Source organism: Antechinus flavipes, chromosome 1 (assembly GCF_016432865.1).
Source record: "Antechinus flavipes isolate AdamAnt ecotype Samford, QLD, Australia chromosome 1, AdamAnt_v2, whole genome shotgun sequence".
Classification (NCBI taxonomy): Eukaryota; Metazoa; Chordata; class Mammalia; order Dasyuromorphia; family Dasyuridae; genus Antechinus; species Antechinus flavipes.
The window spans coordinates 588,325-610,680 of record NC_067398.1 but is presented as its reverse complement, the minus strand read 5'-3'; the positions used below and the strand labels follow the sequence as shown (position 1 = coordinate 610,680).

General features: G+C 37.1%; 1 protein-coding gene across 3 annotated transcripts in view; it reads left to right on the top strand.

Moving 5' to 3' along the window:
- Window positions 1-21,302, top strand: part of NUF2 (NUF2 component of NDC80 kinetochore complex) — a 31,991-nt gene extending 10,689 nt beyond the window's left edge. For all 3 annotated transcript variants that reach the window (XM_051977108.1, XM_051977110.1, XM_051977118.1), the window contains exons 8-14: window positions 9,485-9,578; window positions 10,938-11,000; window positions 11,934-12,071; window positions 14,717-14,857; window positions 15,431-15,606; window positions 16,907-17,042; window positions 19,539-21,302. In XM_051977108.1, the coding sequence (XP_051833068.1) occupies window positions 9,485-9,578; window positions 10,938-11,000; window positions 11,934-12,071; window positions 14,717-14,857; window positions 15,431-15,606; window positions 16,907-17,042; window positions 19,539-19,664 (874 nt within the window). In that variant the 3' untranslated portion in view covers window positions 19,665-21,302. The remainder of the gene's footprint in view (window positions 1-9,484; window positions 9,579-10,937; window positions 11,001-11,933; window positions 12,072-14,716; window positions 14,858-15,430; window positions 15,607-16,906; window positions 17,043-19,538) is intronic.
- The last annotated feature ends 1,054 nt before the right edge of the window (window positions 21,303-22,356 follow it).

The window sequence follows — 22,356 nt, the reverse complement described above, 5'->3', positions numbered from 1 at the left end:
TAGATTAGCCCCTGCTTATGAAATTTAGGGCAAGCTGTCCTGCTTGTATATTTCCTTTTGAAATTGTTTTCTGTGCATTTAAAAAAAGTGCTTCAATAATCCTTTTTATGGCAATACTGTGACCAATTTGCCTTTGCCCCTCAAATAAATGTGTACACACACACACACACACACACACACACACACACACACACACACACAAACTTAAAGGTGATCAGTTAAAACAAATCCACACATTTGTTATCTCTCAAAACATGTCACCTTCTCTACTTTGCAGTCTATTACTTGTTGGAAATAGGTAGCATAAGTTATCATAATGGGTCCTTGAAATCAGAGTTAATCGTTACATTCCTTAGAATTATTTATTCTTTTAAGGTTGTTATTGTGTAAATTGTTTTCCAGGGTCTACTCTTTTCACTCTTCATCAGTTAAATAAAAAAGCCTTTCCATTTTTTCCTAAAACTTTTCCTTTCGTCTTTTCTTGCAAAGTACTGATATCTTATTGGAGTCATATACTGTAATTTGTTTACCCATTTTCCAATTAATGGACATTCCCCATTTCCAATTTGTCATCACTGCTATCAGTATTTTTGGACACAAATTCTTTTCCCTTTTCTTTGATCTCTTTGTGCCATAGACCTAGTAGTTTATTGACTTTGGGGACAGTTTCAAATTATTTTCCAGAAGGGCTGGATGGAATTGTAGCTTTACTAACAGTTTTGCCTGTTGCCCTCTTCAATAACTAGATGGGGTTGAGAAGTTTTTGAATGCTGATTTCACAATCTAAATGGCATTTTCATCTCCTCACTCTTTCATCCCACCCATATACAGTCTGTTGCCAAAGCCTAGAGTTTCCCTTTGCAACATGTCTCAGGTAGGTGTCCTTCTCTCGTGACATTTGTCACCATGAGTCCTTTGGTATTGTCTTAGATCTTTGCATTGATGAGAAAAGTGAAGTCATTCAGATTTGACTCAGTATTACTATGTACCAAGGTTCTACTTGTTTTCACTTCACTTTCCATCAGTTCATGTCAGTCTTTTGTTTGAGGTACTTTCTCAAACTAAACTATCAAGCATTCCAACTCTACTGCAGGAGCACAAGTCTTTTGGCCTGGTCACATTGATTGAATGCCAAATGTATGCTTGCCAAAAAAATTATTTTATGGAGAATTTTCATAGGCAAGCATACAACATGGTGGTCAGGAAAAGTGATACAAGGACACTATCAAGGTCTCTCTTAAGAACTTGAGAATCGATTATGAGACATGGGAGATACTGGCACAGGTTTGCCTGGTATGACATCAGAAAAGGGGCTGTGTTGTATGAATTTAATTAGCCCCAAGAAGTGTGATATGTGTAAAATTAGAGAAGCTATCCCAAATAGTCATAGGGGCTATTTGTGTCTGACCTGGGGCAGAACAACTCATGGGTGTGGTCAGCCATAGTTGGACACACTAATTCGATTCTAACATCATTTTGATCCTCTTCAAGTACAAAGGACAACAACCAATCCAGCAACAACAATTTGTTCAGCCATTCCCCATTTGATGGATATTCCTTCAGTTTTCAATTTGCCACCAAAAAAGCAGCTACTATATGTTATGAGTTCAAATGTTGGAGTTCTTGTTCTTCTCAAAACACAGCCGGTTTAGCTTAGAGCCCTCCGGATGTCTCCAAATCCAAAGGTTCTGTCCGTTAGCCTCTGCCTCTGCTTTCTTCAGCCTCCGACCAACAGAGATGGAATGAATCTCTTGTCTCCTTCACTTGGGGCTCGGCTAGCTTTCTGGTGAGTCTTTCAGACCAGCTTGGTCTCAGTGGGGGGCGTGCAGGAGCCCAGCCACCTACCACAGTGGTGTGAGATGAAGATGAATCTGGTTGTCCGCTGAACTCTCGACTTGTAGCTTCTTCCTCTGAAAACTCTTCTTCTGCCACCAGCCAGCCAAGTGGAAAATATTCTGCCTTGCCTCGGAAAGAGGGCTTCTGGCGTAATTCCGCTGAAATCCGTCAAAGTGCTCTCTGCACCAGAGTCGCTCCTCTCGAGTCCAGCTGAACTCTCCTCTGCGACCAGCCAGCCAAGAGGAAAAATGTGTATTCTGGAATGGCTCTCTCGCTTTATATGTGAATCTTCTGAGAGAATGGGATTATGGGTTTTCTCTGATTATTGGGCTCTCTGGCCCAAAGAGCTTTAAGGGAGGTGTGAACTCCCTTGAGGTTAGAAAGTTTACTTTGTGAAGCTGGCATACTTGTGAACTCCAATGAGTAAAGGTGTGAACACAAGCCTTGTATTAATTAGTTCTACTTAGTACCTTGTTTCAGGTTCTGGCCAAAATCTTCTTGTAAGATTAGATCAACTCTAATTAGTTAGCAGTTAGTAAGGATTCCAACAACTATAAATACTTTTGTACATATAAATTCTTTTCCTTTTTAAAATATATCTTAGTTATACAGACCTAGTAGTGTTATTGCTGGATCAATGGGTATACACAGTTTTATAGCCTTTTGGACATAGTTCCAGATTGCCCTCCAGAATGGCTGGATCCATTCACAACTTCACTAAGAGCATTGATGTTCCATTTTCCTTACAACCCCTCCAATATTTACCATTTTCCTTTTCTGTTACCTTAGCCAGTCTGATAGGTGTGAAATGGTATCTAAGAGTTGTTTTAATTTGTACTTCTCTAATCGATAATGATTTAAAGCATTTTTCAATATGACTATAGATGACTAATTTCTTCACCTGAAAATTGTCTGTTCATCTTGTTTGACCATTTATCAGTTGGGGAAAGTCTTAAAAATGTGAGTCAGTTCTCTATATATTTTAGAAATGAGGACTTTATCAGAAACACTGGCTGTACAAATTGTTTCCCAGCTTTCTGCTTTCCTTTTAATTTTGGTTGCATTGGATTTATTTGTGTAAAATCTTTTAAATTTAATGTAACCAAAATTATCCATTTTGCATTTCATAATGTTTTTATTTCTTGTTGGTCATAAATTCCTCCCTTCTCTGTTAGAATCCTTTCAGGATTCACTTTTGCCATACCAGCAGCAAAAGAGACAGCCCGAGTAGTCACTGAATTCCTCATTCAAGCATTCGCAATTATGGGTGTGCCACAAGAAATAAAAACAGATAATGGACCGGCATATACCTCCAAACATTTTGAACACTTTTGTGCACAGTATAAGATTTTACACACTACTGGCATACCTTTCAATCCTCAAGGTCAAGCAATAGTAGAGAGAAGAAACAGAGACATTAAGACACTCCTCCAAAAACAAAAGAAAGGGGGAGCCACGGGTAACCTTAAAGAACTTCTAAATTTAGTTCTCTATACCATTAATTTTTTAATCTTTGATAAAGATGCACTGGCTCCAGCAGACAGGTTTTATAACCCACCAGAAGAGCAGTGTCCAGTGCGAGCAGCTCCACTATCCTTAGATAATCGCCAGGTGATGTGGAGAGACCCAGAAAGTGGTGAATGGAAGGGACCAGATAGGCTAACTGCTTGGGGAAGAGGATTTGCTTGCATCTCTACAGGTGGAGAAGGAATCAGATGGGTGCCTACGAGCCGCATTCGCCTTGTCCATAGCAGAAAGATGGAGCAGACCCTTGAAACAAAGGAGAACACCCAAGAAATATCGGGTGGTTCTGTTGCTGATTGTGCTCACAAGAATTATTAGATTCCTGGCACATGAACTAATGGACAATGGAATCCTATTGGACTGTTTCTAGGACTTATGGACATGTGTAAATTTTCAGATTGATTCTTGTTATTTGTTACATTACTACTAGCCTGTGTTATATTGCTATGTGCTCATGTAAATTATGTATAATGCCTCCCATATTGATGGATTTATGTGTACCCCCTCAGAAACCCCCTATGTTTTAAAACAAAAGAAAGGGGGAGATGTTGGAATCCTTACTAACTGCTAAGTAATTAGAGTTGATCTAATCTTACAAGAAGTTGTTTTGGCCAGAACCTAAAACAAGGTACTAAGTAGAACTAATCAAGACAAGGCTTGTGTTCCCACCTTTACTCATTGGAGTCCATAAGTATGCTAGCTTCACAAAGTACACTTTCTAACTTCAAGAGAGTCCACACCTTAAAGCTCTTTGGGCCAGAGAGCACTATGGGAGAAAACCCATAATCCCATTCTTTCAGAAGGTTCACATATAAGGCGAGACAGCCATTCCAGAATACACTTTTTTCCTCTTGGCTGGCTGATCGCGCTGGACTCGAGAGGAACGACTCTGTTGCAGAGAACACTTTGACGGATTTCGGTGGAGCTACGCCAGAAGCCCTCTCTCCGCGGCAAGTTGGTGGCAGGGCTCCCCAGAAGGAGATAAGAGAGACCTTCCATCTCTGTCTTGGTTGGAGGCAGAAGAAAGCAGAGGCAGAGGCTGAAGGACAGAACCTTTGGATTTGGAGACATCCGAAGGGCTCCAAGCCTCTAAACCGGCTGTGCCTTTGAGAAGAACTAACTCCAACATTTGAACTCTAACAAGTTATCACAGTTATATGAAGTATATCCTAAGGCACTTACAGTTCAAAAGCTTTCTTTAAGAACAGAGAAGTTAAATACCTTAAATGATTTCCAAAAATTGATAGGAGATATCCAATGGATGTGTCCAGTGCTAGGCTTAACTACCAATCAATTGCAACCTCTATGTGACCTTTTAAGGGGAGACGCTGCTTTAAATTCACCGAGTCAGCTTACAAAAGAAGCGCAAGAGGCTTTGAGAGAAGTTGAACTGGCTTTATCCAATGTGATAAAAGATCAACCTGTAGAGATACAAGCAAACCCTCTTCCCCAAGCAGTTAACCTATCTGGTCCCTTCCAGACCAGAAAGAGTAACTCAGAAATCCTTGGAAATATCAGTTTTTGCTACAAAAGAGGCATCCACATCAGTCCTTCATCAAGGAGACAGTGTGATAGATTGGGTGAACCAGCACAACCAGAACAAAGCCTTGCTTCTTACCCATTGCTTGTGGCTAGAATTTTATTAAAGTCTGTTAAGCAAGTAGTGCAGTTATCTGGGATAAGACCTGACAAAATATATACACATTTTATACTTGCTCACAAATTAATGTATGCTGTGAGACCATCCCAGAGTGGCCAATTTTATTGGCCATGGCTCCAAATTTTGCACATGGGTCTCCATTAAAGATAACCCGGCTATTACATAATTGGCAATGGATTTTTGAGGAGAAGATTTCTAAGGTTCCTCTTAAAGGACCACTCTTTTTACAGACGCATCCAAACAAAATATTTGTGCTGTATACTCTCATGATTTAACCATAAAAAGAGTAGTCAGAACTTTTCAGTCCACTCAGCAGAATGAATTGCATGCGATCATTCTAGTTCTCACTTATTACCCAGGAGACATAAATATAATATCTGATTCAGCCTATTCAGTAGGTGTGGTACAAAGAATTGCCACAGCCCAAATAAAATTTGCAGCTTCTAATACATATCAGCTCTTTAAGGAACTTCAAGAGCAAGTGAGAAAGCATCCAGGTAAGATTTATATCTTGCATTTCCACTCACATAGTGGACTCCCAGGTCCTATTTTTGATGGAAATTCAAAGGCAGATAGCCTTCTAAATATGTTGGTCAATACTCCTTTATTCCAAGGCCAGGAATCTCATTCTAAATATCATCAGGCTGCTTGAGTTTTACATTTACAATTTGGAATAACAAAAAAGGAAGCTAGGAGCATAGCAAAAAACTGTACAGCTTGCTTTCCTTTCCACACTCCTACACTGCCTCCAGGAAAGAACCCTTGTGGTCTGAGATCCAATGAAATCTGGCAAATGGATGTGACTCATTATAAATCTTTTGGTCGTCTGTCTTTTATCCATGTTGTGGTAGATACCTTTTCAGGATTCACTTTTGCAATACCAGCAGCAAAAGAGAAAGCCCGAGTGGTCACTGAATTCCTTATACAAGCATTTGCAATTGTGAGTGTGCCATAAGCAATAAAAACAGACAATGGACCTGCATATACTTCTAGACATTTTGTGGATTTTGTTATTGATATGGTCAATTATGCTAGTTTTCCTAGTATTAAACTAACCCTGAATTTTTGGCATACATCTCACCTGGGCACAGATATATTGCTGTAATGACCTTGCTAATATTTTATTTGAAGATTTTGTATCAATATTCATTAGGGAAATTAATCTATAATTTCCTTTCTCTGTCTTTCTGGTTAGGTATGAGGAACATATTTGTGTCATAAAAAGAATTTGGAAGTTCTCCTTTGTGCATTTGTAAGATTAATCTAGGTTCAGAATTCTAATTCAACAGGCATAGTCTTAAACCAGGTGTGTACAAGTTTATTATTGCTCAGAACCTTGATTTAAATAAAACATAAGGAAAGAAGAAACTCAGTCTACAATAACAATAAAGGCACTCTAACAACCTACCACTTACATTGTCACTACTCCAAGGAAGCATCAGCATCTGAATTTCTTGGCTGGGAGGACCACATCACAACTATTCGGAGTCTCAAGTGTGAGCTTTTGTTAGGCAAGCTGACTTGCTAGCTGAATTCTCCAAGTCCCTTTCCCTTAAAGAGTTTGGATAGACTAAGAACAAAGAAAGCACTACACTAAGTATTCTCATTTGATACGTGACTCTTGAGATGCTATATAGGATGCTCCATCACGAGAGTCTCATCAAGAAAAATATTTCTTCATTCCTTTAGGAGGGTTATGTTTACTTAAGGAACTAGCCAGGTTTCCAGGGTAAACACAGACCTGCAATAAAGGATACTCATAATTAATACACCAGAAGAGGGACTGATCAACTCCTTTGTGCTTTCCTTGTATTCCATCAGATAACCACAAGTACATTCTTGTGTTCAATTAAAAAAAAAAAAAATTGCAGAAAAGACATAGCTGAGACTTCCTTAAGATTCCTTACGCACTAGGATTCCTTATAGTATTTTTTCCAAATAGTTTACATAGTATTATACTTACTTGATCTTTAAGTGTTTGGTAGACTTCAGTTGTTGAATTCATCTGGTTGTGGGGATTTTTTTAGGAAGTTCATTGAAAGCTTGTTCAATTCCTTTTTTTTCCCCCTCTCATATTGGGTTAAGTATTCTATTTCTTCTTCTGTTAATCTGGATAATATGCATTTTTGTAAATATTCATCCGTTTCATTTAGATTGTCAAATTTATTGGCATATAATTGGGCAAAATGACTTCTAACAATTGTCTCAGTTTCCTCTTTATTGGTTGTGAGTTCGCTCCTTTCATTTTTTATACCAGCAATTTTTTTTTCTTCCTTTTTTTAGGGCAAATTAATCAATGGTTTATCTATTTTATTGTGTTTTTTTTTTTTCCCTCATAAAACCTGCACTATTGGTTCAATGGTTTTCTTTTAATTTTATTAATCTCTCCTTTGGTTTTCAGTATTTCTAATTTGATGTTTAATTAAGGATTTTTAATTTATTCTTTTTCTAGCTTTTTAAATTGTGTGCCCAAGTCATTGGTATGCTCTTTTTCTTATTTTATTGATGTAAGTATTTAGAGATATGAATTTACCCCTAAGTACTCCTTTGTCTCCCTTCTATAAATTTTTTATGTTGTTTGGTCATTTTTTTCAATGAAATCCTTTATTTTATGGTTTGTTTTTTGACTCTCTGCTTCTCTCTCTTGCTCTCTTAAAACTTTAGCAAAGTAGTTAGGGTTGTGACTTGCTTGGAGTCGCACAATTAGCAAGTATCAAATGTCTGAGGCCAGATTTGAATGTAAATCCTTTTGACTGGTGCTCTATCCATTGTACCATCTAGTTGCTCCTCCCACTTATTCTTTTATTTATTTTTTAATTATAGCCATTTCAAAATATATACACGGATAATTTTTGACATTCACCCCTACAAAACCTTGTGTTCTAAATTTTTCCACTCCCTCCCCCCCACTCCCTGAGTCATCAAGTGATCCAGTATATGTTAAAACATGTGCAATTCCTCTATACATATTTTACAAATATGCTGCACAAAAAAAATCAGATCAAAAAGGAAAAAGAATGAGAATAAAAAACAAAATGCAAGCAAACAACAACAAAAAGAGTGAAAATACTATGTTGTGATGCACACTCAATTCCCATAGTCTCTCAGGGTGTAGATGGCTTCCTTATAGTATTTTTCCAAATAGTTTACATAATATTACACTTAGTTGATAATTTTTTTCCTTGTTAATTGCAAAGTTTTCTTTTTGATCTGGGGGTTTTGAAATTTGGCAGTAATATTCCTTTGTGTTTTCCACAAAGGATCTTTGTTGAGGTGGTGATCAATGGATTTTTTTTTATAAGAATAATACCTCTTCTATTGATAAATGGTCAAAGGATATGAACAGGCATTTTTGAAGGGTGAAACCCAAACTATCAATTATCATATGGAAGAAAAATGCTCCAAATTATTAATAATTAAAAAGGGAGATGAAAATGAAATGAACTGTGAGCGCTTTGTCTCAGAACCTGCAGATGGCAAGGATGACAACAATAACAAAAAAAGAGGAAAATTATAATTATTGGGAAACTTAAGGAAATAGAAACATTAATTGTTGATGGTGTAATTGAATTGGTCTTACCATTTATGGAAAGTCATTTGGAATATACTCCAAAAGTCATTTAATCTAAATTCAGAATTTTAAAAATGAAATTTAAAAAGTGATAGAACTACTGTGAAAGTACTTGCTGTGTGCTAATCCGTGCTAAGCATTTTATATATTGGAAATATAGGAAGGCAAAAAGTAAAATAATTTATTCTTTTAAGGAGTTCCCAATCTGAAGGAGGAAATATCACATAAATAATTGTCTGCCAATGAGGCATATAAAGGATGAAGTAGTGCCCAAGTGTAACGAGGATAAGGAAAGATTTCTCAGAGATAAGGTAGGAGAGGGTTCCAGCCTAGGGTTCAGCCAGGGAATTACATAATGTCAGAAATGCATGGACAGGAGACTCGTGCCTCTGGATCATGGAGGTGGTTGAGAAGGTGTGAGAAAACTGGAAAGGTAGTAGTGCACCAGCCATAAAAGGGTCTGGAGGTTATCCCACTGCAGGTTGGTTCCCCAAGAGATCAGAGACACAAAGGCAAGTCCCACACACCCCGAAATAATTAGCAAAGCTGCTTTGCTTTAGCAAAAGGTGTTGCTTTAATTATTTCAGGGTGTTGATAAAGGAATGGCCACAGAAATGGCTGCTGCTCTCTATCAGGGAATGGAATTGTTCCATAAGAAGCAGCGAGATGCACCGTGGCTGCCTCAGTAGAACCCCAGCTGATGTTCTTGGGAACTGCCCAAACTGTTCTGACCTGCCTGGATCAATCAGGAAGGTCTTTGCCCAGCTTCATTCATCCAGGCACAGATCTAGTTCAAGCCAAGTCCCTTTTCTTCTTTTATGGAGTGATGTTCCTCAGACACTGAAAGACAAAAGTGGGGTGTCTTGGTCTCATTTCTGTTTCTTTATTCCTAGTTCTGTTCCAGCTGAAGAGCAAGCTGAGTTCAAACAGCTCCTGGAGGACATCCAGGAGCGGCAAAAAACGCTGAATGGGTTTCGTCAAAAAACAGTATGAGCTTATTGTTCTTAAAACCCGTTGGGCTGATGGAACTTTTGGAAGGGGTCTGATTTATTTTCACCATCATGGCAGTGGAATGTGCTATTGTTGGAGAGGAAAGATTCTGACTCCAGAACCAGGAACAAACCTCTCTAGCATACGTCCCCCCACTGCAATCCTGGGGATTGGGAAGAGGATGAGGATGTCTCCCAGGTCCAGCCCCAGAAGTCAGGAGCATTTTTCAAGCGACCTTTGGCAGATAACATTACCAAATATGATATTTAAAATAGTCTTAGCATGGAGTTAGTGATTTTGGGCACATGACTTCTACATTCTGGATCTATTTCTTCATAATGTAAAATGGGTGTAAAATAGAATTCCTGTGAAGCGAGTGGGTTAAAGTTCTTTTTCTTGTAGATTTCTCAGGTAGTAAAAACAAAAATTATCGACTCACCAGAGAAGTTAAAGAATGATAAAGAGAAAATGAAAGAGATGGTGCAGACTTGTCAGAAAGATTTTTTTTTTTTGATGTGTCAAATAAAATCTATAGACTAATAGAGGGGATCAATTAAATTGAATTAACAGCAAAATATTTTAAAACACAATTTCATAGTCAAAAATCTTGGAATGATCTATAGAATCTTTCAGGTTCAGCATTCTGTGTCTTGGCTCTGCTCTCATACCAACACTGGTAACTTCCACAGATGGAGTTTAGAGCAGGATCAAAGAAAAAAAATTGCTAGTTTATTGAGGGTATTCTGGTGCTAGACACCTGCTAGTCAGATTCTTTAGAGAAATCTATCCATGAAGTAGAAGAGAGTATTTTATTATGTACATAATAGTTTATGTTTTTAGACTCAAAATAGAATATCATAATGAAAATAAATAACATTTTTATAATTATTTTGTGTCTGACTTTATGGAAGATTTTCAGGAAGATGTACCTTCTTTCTTTTTAATCCTTTGCTCACCAACCATCAGTTTGTTTCTTCTACAATCTAGTTTCCTGAAATGAACTTAGCTGCTAAGAGATAGGAAGTGCCCTATGCAGGTGACCAATAAATACTCTAAAGCCAGATGTGTCTCCCCCTGGGGATCCATGAGTTAGCATTCTGGTTGATTAAACCATGAGCCTGTAATCCCACAGCCTAATCATGATGCACATTCACTATGTTTCTGATGATTTGACCATTGCTGGTGCTGTTTGAGTGTTATTAAAGCTATATATTTGTACTGGTTATAAAGTGGGAAAGGGAGGGAAAGTGGGTGAGAAAACACTTTAAGTTGTCTGTTTAAATCAGTGATAGAATTGTTTAAAATTTTTTTTCTGGGTTATAAAACAATTCTAATTCTCATTGTTTCCTGACCTAGACAACAATACAAGATGGCATTTCCCAGAAGAAGTTAGACCTTGCTGAGACCACTAAACGTCTGGTAAACATCTTTGTTGATTTCCATGTAACTAGATTCAGCTGTTGGCTGTAGGGTGGTCTAGACTGCAGCACCCACTGAGGGGGCAGTGGATCTTTCATTGGGTAATTTATCATGTGTGGAATGACTTGTATTTTTATAAATTTGACTCAGTTCTCTGTATATTTGAGAAATCTGGCTTTTATCAGAGATAAAAGTAGCAAATTCTCTCCTCCCCCCACCCCACCCCCACCCCTTTGTTTTCTGCTTTTTAAGTTTGGTTGTATTAGTTTTGTTTGCCAAAACTTAATTTTATAAAATAAATATTATTTTACATTTTATGATGTTCTCTATATTTTCTTTGGTCCTAAATCCTTCTCTTGCCCATAGATAAGAGTAAATTATTCCATGTTCTTCTAATTTGCTAATGGTATCACCCTTTATATATAAATCATGTATCCATTTTGACTATATCTTGGTATATGGTGTGATAAGGTGATCTGTCCCTAGTTTCTGCCATTTTTTCCAAGCACTTTTTGTCAAATAATGAGGTTTTGTTCCAAAATCTTAGATCTTTGGATTTAGCATTTTACTGTGGTCTTTTATTCCATTCATCCACCACTCTGTTTCTTAATTTATACCAAATTGTTTTTTATAATTGCTATAATTTATATAATTATATAATAACATAATGTAACTTGTTTTCAGGCCAAATATCCAAGGTTACCCCTTAGATGATGAGGGATTATGGTTAGAGCTCAGGTTTACAGCATCAGACCTAGTCCAGTGGTCATTATGCTTCATGGCTAAAAGTAACTTAGGGTTTGTGTTACCACCTTAATCATCCATTGATTTGATTTATTTATCTTTACCATTGAGCTTCATTATTGTGGGGAAAGAACCCTGCTCTTCCAAATAGATTATCTAATCTAAAACTTTAATATTCTTTCTCAACAGAATGAATTAAAATTGTCACTAGTTACTTTGAAAGAAGAACAGGAGAATTTAAAAACAAAAATTGTCGACTCACCAGAGAAGTTAAAGAATGATAAAGAGAAAATGAAAGAGACAGTGCAAAAACTCAAAATTTCAAAGGTAAATAATTATGGAGTTACTTTTTTTTAAATGAGTTAGAGGGAACAATTTATAATTTTTAATAGTATTTATTTATTTTTTTGCCCATTACATGTCAGGACAGTTTTTTGTAGCATACATTTCCTCCCTTCCTCTCTTCTAAAAATGATGATGTTTGATATAGATTATGCATATGCTGTCACATAAAAAATATTCCATATTAGTCACAGTTGCAAAAGAAGAAACAGGTGAAAAGGGAAAAAAAAAAAGGATGAGAAAGAATAAAGTGAAGAAAATTTGCTTTAATCTGCACTCAGAGTCCATCAGTTCTTTGTCTGATTATGGGTAGCATTTTCCTTTATAAATCCTTTATATTTGTCTTAGATCATTGTGTTGCTGAGTCATTCATAATGGATTATCACATAATATTGCTGATGCTGTGTACGATGTTTTCCTGGTTCTCTCATTTCACTTTTCACAATTCTTTTCCAAGTTTTTCTGAAATCTGTTCATTATTTCTTATTCTACAGTTGGATTCTATTATATCCACATAACAACTCTACCAGCAGTTCATTAGTGTCCTAATTTTCCCCCATCTTCTACAACTATTATCATTTTCCTTTTTTTATCATTAATGAATCTCAGAATGTACTTTAGAGTTGTTTTAGTTTGCATTTTTTCTAATCAAAACCAGCTTAGAACACTACTTCTTATACCTGTACATATCTGATTTCTTCATCTAAATGCTGCCTGGTCATATTCTTTGACAATTTATCCGTTGGGGAATGTCTTATATTCTTATAAATTTGACTCAGTTCTGTGTTAGTGAGGCCTTTATCAGACACACTGACTGAAAGATTGTTTCCCAGCTTTCTGATTCCCTTCTAATCTTAGTTGCATTAGTTTATTTGTATAAAAACTTTTAAATTTAAAATAATCAAAATGATCTCTTTTACATTTTATAATGCTCTCTATTTCTTGTTTTATCATGAATTCTTCCCCTCCCCATAGATCTGACAGGTAAACTGTTCCCCCTTTCTAATTTGCTTTTATGTGCCTCTTTATGTCTGTCTAAATCATACACCCTTTCTGACCTTATCTTGGTATAGGATATGAGACATTGGTCTGTACCTAGTTTGTGTTCTATTACTTTTAGGTTTTCCTAGCAGTTTTTGTCAAATAGTTCTTATCCCAAGGGCTGAGGTTTTTGCTTTTATCAAACACTAAGTTGTTTTTGTTATTGACTACTGTGCTTTGTTTACCTAATCTATTCCACTGACTCACTACCATTTCTTAGCCAGTACTGATGGAATATAACTTCTAGGAGAGACAGCAATAATTTTAAGGTCTCCTGACCTTAGAGTGCTTCTGTTCTAAAAATCTATCAGTGATTCTAAATCTTCTGGGTTTGGAATCTATGTTCCCTAATTTCCCCATTTCCCCCCAACCTTGGAGTAATATTGTTCTGGCGATTTGTCTGTCAATGACTGTAAAAGTCCTCTGGCCAAGGAATATAACAATATTTTTTCCCTTAGATTTTAGAGGAGATATATTAGTGATCCTGAGACCCTCTGACCTAAGAATGCTATTGTTCTAGCAATCTGTCAATGATTTCAAAATCTTCTGACTCTAGAAGAGTCCTACAAGCATTACTGACTGTCTGTTGGTCAGTAATAACCAAATTCCTGAGACCACTCCTCAGTTCTACCTCTAGGCCATAAAATTAGCACATCAGTGACATGAAGACTTGGATAAAGTTGTCTTCTTTCTCCAGATTCTTTGCTAAATTCTTTTGGAACTTATCCCACTTCAGTTATAGTCAACTTTGCCTCTTGACTTGGATGTGGTTCAAGACTGCAAATTCTTTTGAGACACCTCCTGATACCTGTCTGCTATCCCCAACTTTTTGGGGTCCCTTCTCAACCTCAACAAATTATTCTAGGCAGAATTGTCATTTTTATTTTATTGGCTTGGCTTACCCGTGAGCCATTGGTATTTTTCCAGTTGTTTAGATCTGACATGATTTGTATGAAAAGTGTTTTGTAATTGTGTTCATATAGTTCCTGGATCTGTCTTGTAAGGTAGATTCCCAAGTATTTTACATTGTTTACAGCTGGGATTTTTTTTTGTTTGTTTTATGTGTAGAGATCTGTTTATTCTTTTTTGTTGTTGTTTTCTTACTTTTTTTTTAAGCTTTTTATTTACAAAACATATGCATGGGTAATTTTTCACCATTGACCCTTATAAAATTTTCTCTTTCAAACTTTTCCCTCTTTCTTCCCACCTCCTCCCCTAGATGGCAGGTAGTCCAATAACATGTTAAATATGTTAAAATATATGTTAAATCCAATATGTTTATACTTAGTTATATAGTTATCTTGAACAGTTCTTTTGAATGGAATTTATCTATTGCTGCTGGGCTTTCTTTGTCATATAAAGAAAAGCTTAAATCCTACAACTTTGCTAAATTTGTTAATTGTTTCTTTTTTTAATAGTATTTTATTGTTCCAAATACATGCAAAAATTCACCTTTCCAAAACTTTATGTTCCATATTTTTCTTGTTCTCTGTTAAAGCACAGAAACTATTGAAAAAATGGACATTACTGTAGTTTATATAAAGAAGGTGAGTGAACTGTGGTTTCTGTCAAATGCTTTTTCTTCTTAGCTTGAAGTGACTGAGAAATATGAAGCTTATCGAGATGCAATTGAGGGTATGCCTTCATTCCAAATGGAGCTACAGTTATATCAAAAGAAAATGCAAGAACTTGCAGAGAGCGTGGACAAAGTCACAAGGATCTTGAAAGAGGTTTGTATCTTGTAACGCTAACATCTGCACTTTACCAATCCTTCATTGTTTCCTGTTGTGGAGGTAAATCCTGGTTCTCAGCAGCTCTGCTAGCTGAATTCATGCTCTAGATTTTTTTTTTTTTTTTTGGCCAGGTTTCAACTACTACTAAGAACCCACTTAGACTGTATTCCAATTTCCATTAGGACAGACCAGACCAAATAAAATAAAATCTGGATATATAATTGTTAATGGCAACATTTAAATATCCAACCCTAATCCAATTCATTTCATTTATTATTACATCAGTGTTCTTGTTGGTTCTTTTGCTGCTCAGTCTTACTGATTGCCCTGGTCTACTACACATTCCTCCTGGATGAATGATGGTTCAGATGCTGCTTTTATCATATTCCTTATCTTTTGAAACCCTATCAAGATGCCTTGTTAATTAGAGTCCAGGTTTCCTTTTCTCAGCTCTCCAGATTAAAGCCATTTAATCTTGTGTTAAATTTGTACAAGAAAAACAAAGAAAAAAAAACTTCACTTTTCTAAACTCTTATCTGGCTTTGATTAATCCTACTTTCTCTTATACAGAACCAATCCCTGGAGGACCAGATTGAAAGTGCTCAGACTGAATTAAAGAAACTGAAGACTGAGGAAACATCATTGAAAAGACTCCTCATTGTTGAGAAAGAGAAGCTTGCCACAACCCAACTGAAGATAAATAAGAAGCATGAGGATGTTAAGCAGTATAAACGCTTAGTACTTGAGTATGAATTTAAATTATTTTCAATTGCGTGATGCACTATTCAAATTTATCAATATTCTAAAATTTGTAATCTTTTGAAAAAGTCATGGAATTCATAATTAGTCAAACACATAAACTTAAATAATTAATATTCACTAATACCTAATACCCCCTTTTGAAAAAAGGCAATTCTGTTTCTTTTATGTAAATTTTTAAAAGGGGGCTTTCTATTTATGGCTTATTTCAATCCTATTATAATTAACTTTATGGGCTATCCAAATTATTCCTTATTTTGGACAAACTAGAACCCACTCTGAAACCTTTTCCTAAACCACAACATTAATCTTGTGAAATATTTAGAAGATTATTAACTCAGTGTTGACATAAAGGGCAAAGTGCCCCGACTGTGTTTTTGCCATAATTATGAAAATAGTCTGTGTGATCAGTTGTGTTAGTGGTTCTCAAACTATGTCTTTCTACTTTCTCTGCCAAATTATAATGTTTGTATTTATAATATGAAAAATTCTATATATTTTTCCTGGTGAGAATTGAGAGTTTATTTGTTTTAATTTTAGAATGTTTCTTGGGCATTTTATCAAATGAAATCTCTTTTTAGGCTAGTGACATTTATTTGACCCTATCTGGTAGGAGCAGGTGAATTGTGATACTTGAGAACTACCAATATTTTGAAGAAATGCTTTTAACATAACCATCAGAAAGATAACTTAGAATCTTCCAGCATACAAATGAAGATATAAAAGATGCTAGCTGAACTAACCACTTCTGCAAATAGTTGTTTTAGAAATTTGAAAAATTTTAATCTTTTGCCAACAAAGACTAGAGACAACTAGTTACTGTCTTGAATTATGCATACTAACTAGTTTTATTTTTGGTAAAAAAAAAAAAAAATGCTCTGTTATAAAGACCCATTCACCAAACTTAGAAATGTTTTGGTGTAGAATGATTTGCATTATATTGGGGTTTCACTACATAGGATATATCTTGAGTTTTCTTGGCCTTGTCTGACAATCAGAAATTTAGTAACTTAGAAAGTCCATTTAATTATTTGCTTTTAAATGTTAAAACTCACTAGTATGAAATGATTCTAACACTCTGCTTTGGACTTTTTAACAATTTTTTATATATTGAGATCAGTTGTAAATTTTGTCAAGCAAAGGTTTTTATTTGATAGGAATGAGGAGAAATGCTCACTTTTGAAAATCTTGAATTTCCATTTAAAGTTTGCCTTTTTCTACTTTCTACTTTTCTACTTCTACTCACAGAGCAACTATCCAACTCTGCTATTTTGGTTTTTCCTATAGGGAATGCAATAAAATTCAAGAAAAGAGAGGAGCCATATGTGAACAGGTGACAACAATTAATTGTGATGCTCAAAAAATCAGACGTGAAATACAACAGCTAGAAGATGTCACTGAAAATGAGAAAGTAAAATTCCAGGTGAGGAGAGATTGGATGTTTTAGAAAGACCATAATTGTCAAGTAAAGGAAATGACTGTTCAGATAGCCTTGGGGCGAGGCAGTGTTCTCAGTGTCCCTTCATGGTCAAGGGATTGCATTGCCAGCATTACCAGCAAGCAAAATCTCTGCAAAACTCTTGGTTTTCACAGTTGCTTTTAACAATTATTAGATCCAAATTCATTTTTTGGAAATTAAGGCTTGACTGAGGCTACTGTCTCTAAAAAAAATACTCAAAATAAATGTTTTTTAAAAAGATATAAAAAGTGCTAGATAATATCAGTGTTAAATATGTCATACTAAGGGACTATCGGTCCTCAAGCATTTGTGAAGCATGTTATGTGCTGGGGATTAGGTGAGGTGCCAGGGATACTGTGACAAAAAAATCATGTCCTGCTGATCATTTCTTACAAAACAATAATATTCCATAACATCCATATACCATCACTTATTTATCCATTTTCCAACTGATGGGTGTCCCCTCAGTCTTGAGTTTCTTGCCACTACAAAAAGGGTTCTGGCATCTTCTGATCTTTTCTGGTTTTTCCAGAACTACTGTTCTGCATCAAGTCTTTGTTTTTTACCATTCCACATTCAACATGAGGTGCAAATCAGGAGTACTTGGAAATTTCTGATCTACTCTGCCATCTTCCTAACATCTCAACGAGTTTTAAAGTTGGAACCTATCTGCAAATCATTCCCAACTAATTTTTCTCTCTAGTCCTTTCCTTTCCTCTCACCCCAACCACCACTGAACATTTCAACTTAAGATACCTTGCCAATATGGGAATCTCAACATTTGCAAAACCATTCTTGTTATCTTTGCCCTTCAATACAGCTCCGTTGTCCAGTGTCTGGCAGTGATAAGATTTTCTTGGTCTTGCAAATGACAAAGATTGAGAGCAACAAAATCCTGCTCATTTTTTTTACAAGTTTATCAACATTGTTCTTCTGTTAACCATTTCATTCCCCAATTTATCAAGTAAATGAAATGAATATTAAATACTTTGTATCAGTGAGATGTGTGCACACAGAGACACAAAATTGTCTGTGCCCTTCTTGAGCTTGTGCTCTGCTATAGAACGATAGGGACAAAAATCTATATAAAAGTAGTTTGAAAGATGGAGCTCACTGACAACTGTATGGGTCATTGAGTGTGGAGATCCAGAAAAGCTTCCTAGAGGGAGTATGTGAGAATTGAGCCTTGAGGCTTGCAGGAGAAGAGACTCCTGGGAGGTGGGGGTGGCCGAGCCTGAGCAAAGAAAGATGGGAAGGAAGTAGGCTGTCCCATTTGTCTGAGATCTGGAAGTTCATTCAGGAGAAGTTAGATGAGTGTAGAAGGCCTTTAATGCTAGGCCAAGAAGTTTGACTTCTATTGCATAGCCAAAGCAACAGAATTAAAGGTTTTTCAGCAGGAGAGTAACAGTAACATGAGCAAAGTTTTTCTTTAGGAATATGCACATATATGTATTTATTTATGGATTTGTTTATTTACTCACTTGCTTAGTTTTTTGTTTGTTTGTTTTCCCCTGTGAGGAAGATAAATTGGAAAGAGTAGAGCCTGAAATTAGAACCACAGACCTGTTAAAATTGTCTAGATGAGAGAAACCAGGGTCTGACCTGGGGACATGGTTGTGGAAATAGAAAGAAAGACGCTAAGGAAGTTGACTTAGCAGGAAAGACAGCTGATTGGATCTAGATGGGATAAGGGTAAAACCAAAAGCATGTACATCAGAAGGAAAGATGAGAGAAGTAGAAATGAAACCTTAGAACACAGGGATCTGGGGGCAAGCAGCAGGTAGGAGATTGTGCCGTCTTTCCTTGGCTCGATGTCACAGCATACCCAAAGAGCTCTTCCTCCTGGTGTCAGAGGAAAAGCAGCTGCTGCAGCCCAAGACAGATGGGTAGAGAGACCCAAATGTCCATGAATTGAGAACATGGAATGTGAAGAGAAGAGTCAGGGAACAGTCTAACAGCAATGTCATTGACAGAGAAAGTACTGAGTTGAACTGGGTGGGGGAAGGATAGAAGTAAGGTCACTGGCCATTCTTAAATTCGAGAATTTAAGCAAACAGGAGGCCACAAGTCTAGAGATTATAAAATCAGAGGGTAGAGTAGCAGCAGCCTCACAGCGCACAGGGCCTAAGCCCTCATTTGACAAACTAGGGAGCTCTGATCCTGGAATAAGAAGTGTCATGGATGAGTTTGGAAGCCAGGACTGTGCCTCAGGAAGTGATGGAAAATTGCCAATTAGGTCTTAGCTCTCCAGGCTAAAAATGGAGGTAGTGCAGAACTGGACTGGGGGGTCTTGCTTCCCAGGGACCAGGATAACTCACCAAGACCAAGAGATTATCTGCTGAGGTCTGAAGAGGTTATGATCTGGGCCAGTAGAGTTTAATAACTAACCCTTGGTAAACTGCAGTTAATTCAAAATAAAACTCATGGGGTTTTGTTTTTGTTTTTCATTTTTTCTTTTAGGAAATCTTCCTCACTTTGAAAAGTGCTGTGGAGAAATACCATGAAGCTATGGAAAAGGCAGCAGAAGAGGGCAAAGCTAGAATTAGTGAAAAAGCTGCCGAGCTGAAGATAGAGTTTATCATTTAGAATATGCTGAATTGCTTCAGTCTATTTATTTAGAACGTCTACAAGTATGTGGAATTTCATAGTTTTGAGAAATGGATAATTAAGTAAGAGAGTCTGAATATTAAGATAAGTAGACTGGGGCTCTCCAGGTGGAAATTCAAACATGCTTGCATACATAGTGGTCTTCTAAAATGATAAAACTTCTTTTAAAGAAATAGCTTATCAATAATGTAATTTTCCTCAGGAGTCCTGTGTCCGGACTCTTAGCACTTGTCAGGAGAAGCGAGGCAGTCCTGAGAACCACAGGGCTTTTGAGGCATTTTTGTTCTCTTTTGGGAAGGATTTGGATTGCTGTTTTGCAGTTGCATGCTTTTCTAATGGAAATGATAGTAGTAGTTGCTTTTGTTATACACAAGCTACATTAGGTTATTATTATATATATTCATGTTGTCACTGAATTCTTACATTAATATCATCCCTGCTTTGCAATTTACAAAATGGTCAATCAGAGGGGTTTTATTGACTTGCTCTGTCATCCAGAGGAAAGCAGGATTCAAATCCATATGCTCATAGTCCAACAAGCTAGTCCAGGTGAAGGAGTGTCTTATGTGGCAAGTACTTCTTCCTCCCTGATGTCCAGATGAGTTCTGTTCTCCCTAAAAGAAGTAACATGAAGTGGAGTAAACCCCAAACTAACCAGAAGTTTAATTTACTTTCTTTATTACCACTGGAGTAAATAACTCTTCCTTCTGTGCTTACACTAAGTATTCTTGAACTTTGACCCATGTTCTTGGGAAGAAGACTCCTGGTCTTATCTGTAAACTACTTTGAAATCTAGATGTTATATGATATGTGAAATTAAAATTGTAAAATTTAGAAGGTGTTTTTCAGAATCAATCTGAAAACTGCCCTTTTGGCCTCACATATATTCCAAGTTTATTTAATCCAGACTTAAGTAGGATTTTGAGGAGAGAAATGTAGAACTTTAAAATACTGCTCTGAAGATATTTATTTTTTGGTATCTAGTCAGCCAACTATTATTGTGGGTAGAGCCAGTATTTAATTTCACATTCACCTGATGTTTTAAGTAGCTAATCTGTTAACCTGGGTGCTCAGACTGGCAGGGACAGGAGAAGTAGAACTGCTGTAATTATCACAGATCAAACAAATAATGGGATTTGATATTGGGATATTGCTGGAGGTTTCATATTGATAATTGTTGTAATAAAGTTAATAGCCCCCAGGATAGAGGAGATTCCTGCTAAGTGGAGTGAGAAATTGGCTAGATCTACATATGTTCTTGTGTGGGCAAGATTGCCTGCTAGAGGTGGGTAGATTGTTCACCCCGTTCCAGCGCCTGTTTCCACTGTTGGGAATGCTAGAAGTAGGAAGAATGATGGTGGGAACAGTCAGAAATTTATGTTGTTTATTCGTAGAAATGCTATATCTGGGGCTCCAATTATTAGTGGCACTAATCAGTTGCCAAAACCTCCAATTATAATAGGTATTACTATGAAGAAATACTTAGGGATTTTTAAATTTGTAGCTAGTGGGGTGAAGTTAATGCATTGGAGTTTAGTAATAGGGTGCTATTTTCATAGCACCAGGGAAGTTTTGTGCTAATTTCATTTCAAATAAAATGCCTCTTCTGGATCCCAATTAAGTTGGCTCTATTTATTACTTTGGCTGAAGTATACTAATTAAGGCTCAGAGTCAAGATGGAAGCGTAAAGGCAGAGATTGCATGGGTTCTCCCAAATTCCCCTCCAGACAAGTTTAAAATAATACCTTAAAACAAATTCTGTAGAGTTTGTGCCAACCTAAGACAACTTAGAGAGTTTGCAGAAAAGGACTGTTCCCGGTGGGCGTGGGGTACAGCCAGCCTCGGTGTGTGGATCAGCAGGGTAAGAGTGTGAGGCAACCCTTTTGCTGGCACCTTTTGCCTTCACTATATGCATTTCTGAGTCGCAATTCCAGGGTGAGGGGAGCACTAGGACATCAACACTGGCAGTGGCAGGGGAGCTGGGATCCTGGTCACAGATCCAGAGCAGAAAAATGAGTTATGACACATGAAAAGAGTTACCGAGCCTGATGTGGAGTCGGAGGTCTTGGGTTCTCTCGTGCACTCTGCTTTGATCATGGGCAAGTCAGTGAAGCTCTGAGGGGGCTCCAGAAGTGTGATTAGATAGGGATCTGTAAATCCTGGAAAGAAGGAGAAACAAGAACTAGACATAAACATCCAGAATTTTAGGGTCCTCTTTACTCTCACTCCTGGTGAGTTTCAGACTTGTCCAAGTGATGTGGGGCAGCACATTGGAGTCATGGGCTTGCTGGTTGTCATGGTGCCCCATGACTGAGACTCCCATGCTCCCATGAGGCAGTGGGGGTGTAGAGGACTCAAACTCTGAAAAGGTGTACTTCAATCAGACAGCTGAGCACTTAAGGCTAATTACCTATTCGATGTGAGACAATGACTCTATTAGCATATGTTTGGATAAAAGGCTCTTGTCACAGTTGGTGCTGGCTCAATGTTTGGTATTAAGATAAGCGTAGGCAAGGATTGGAGGGTGGGGGAAGAGAGGCCAGAGTCATTGGGTGGCAAGAAGAGCTGGAGAGAGGTGGAGATTCTGGACTCCAGAATCAGGAGAGCTCTTTGGTGAGCCATATGGCAGCTTGCCTGCCTCCTTCACTTCTCCCCTAAGGACCAAGTACTT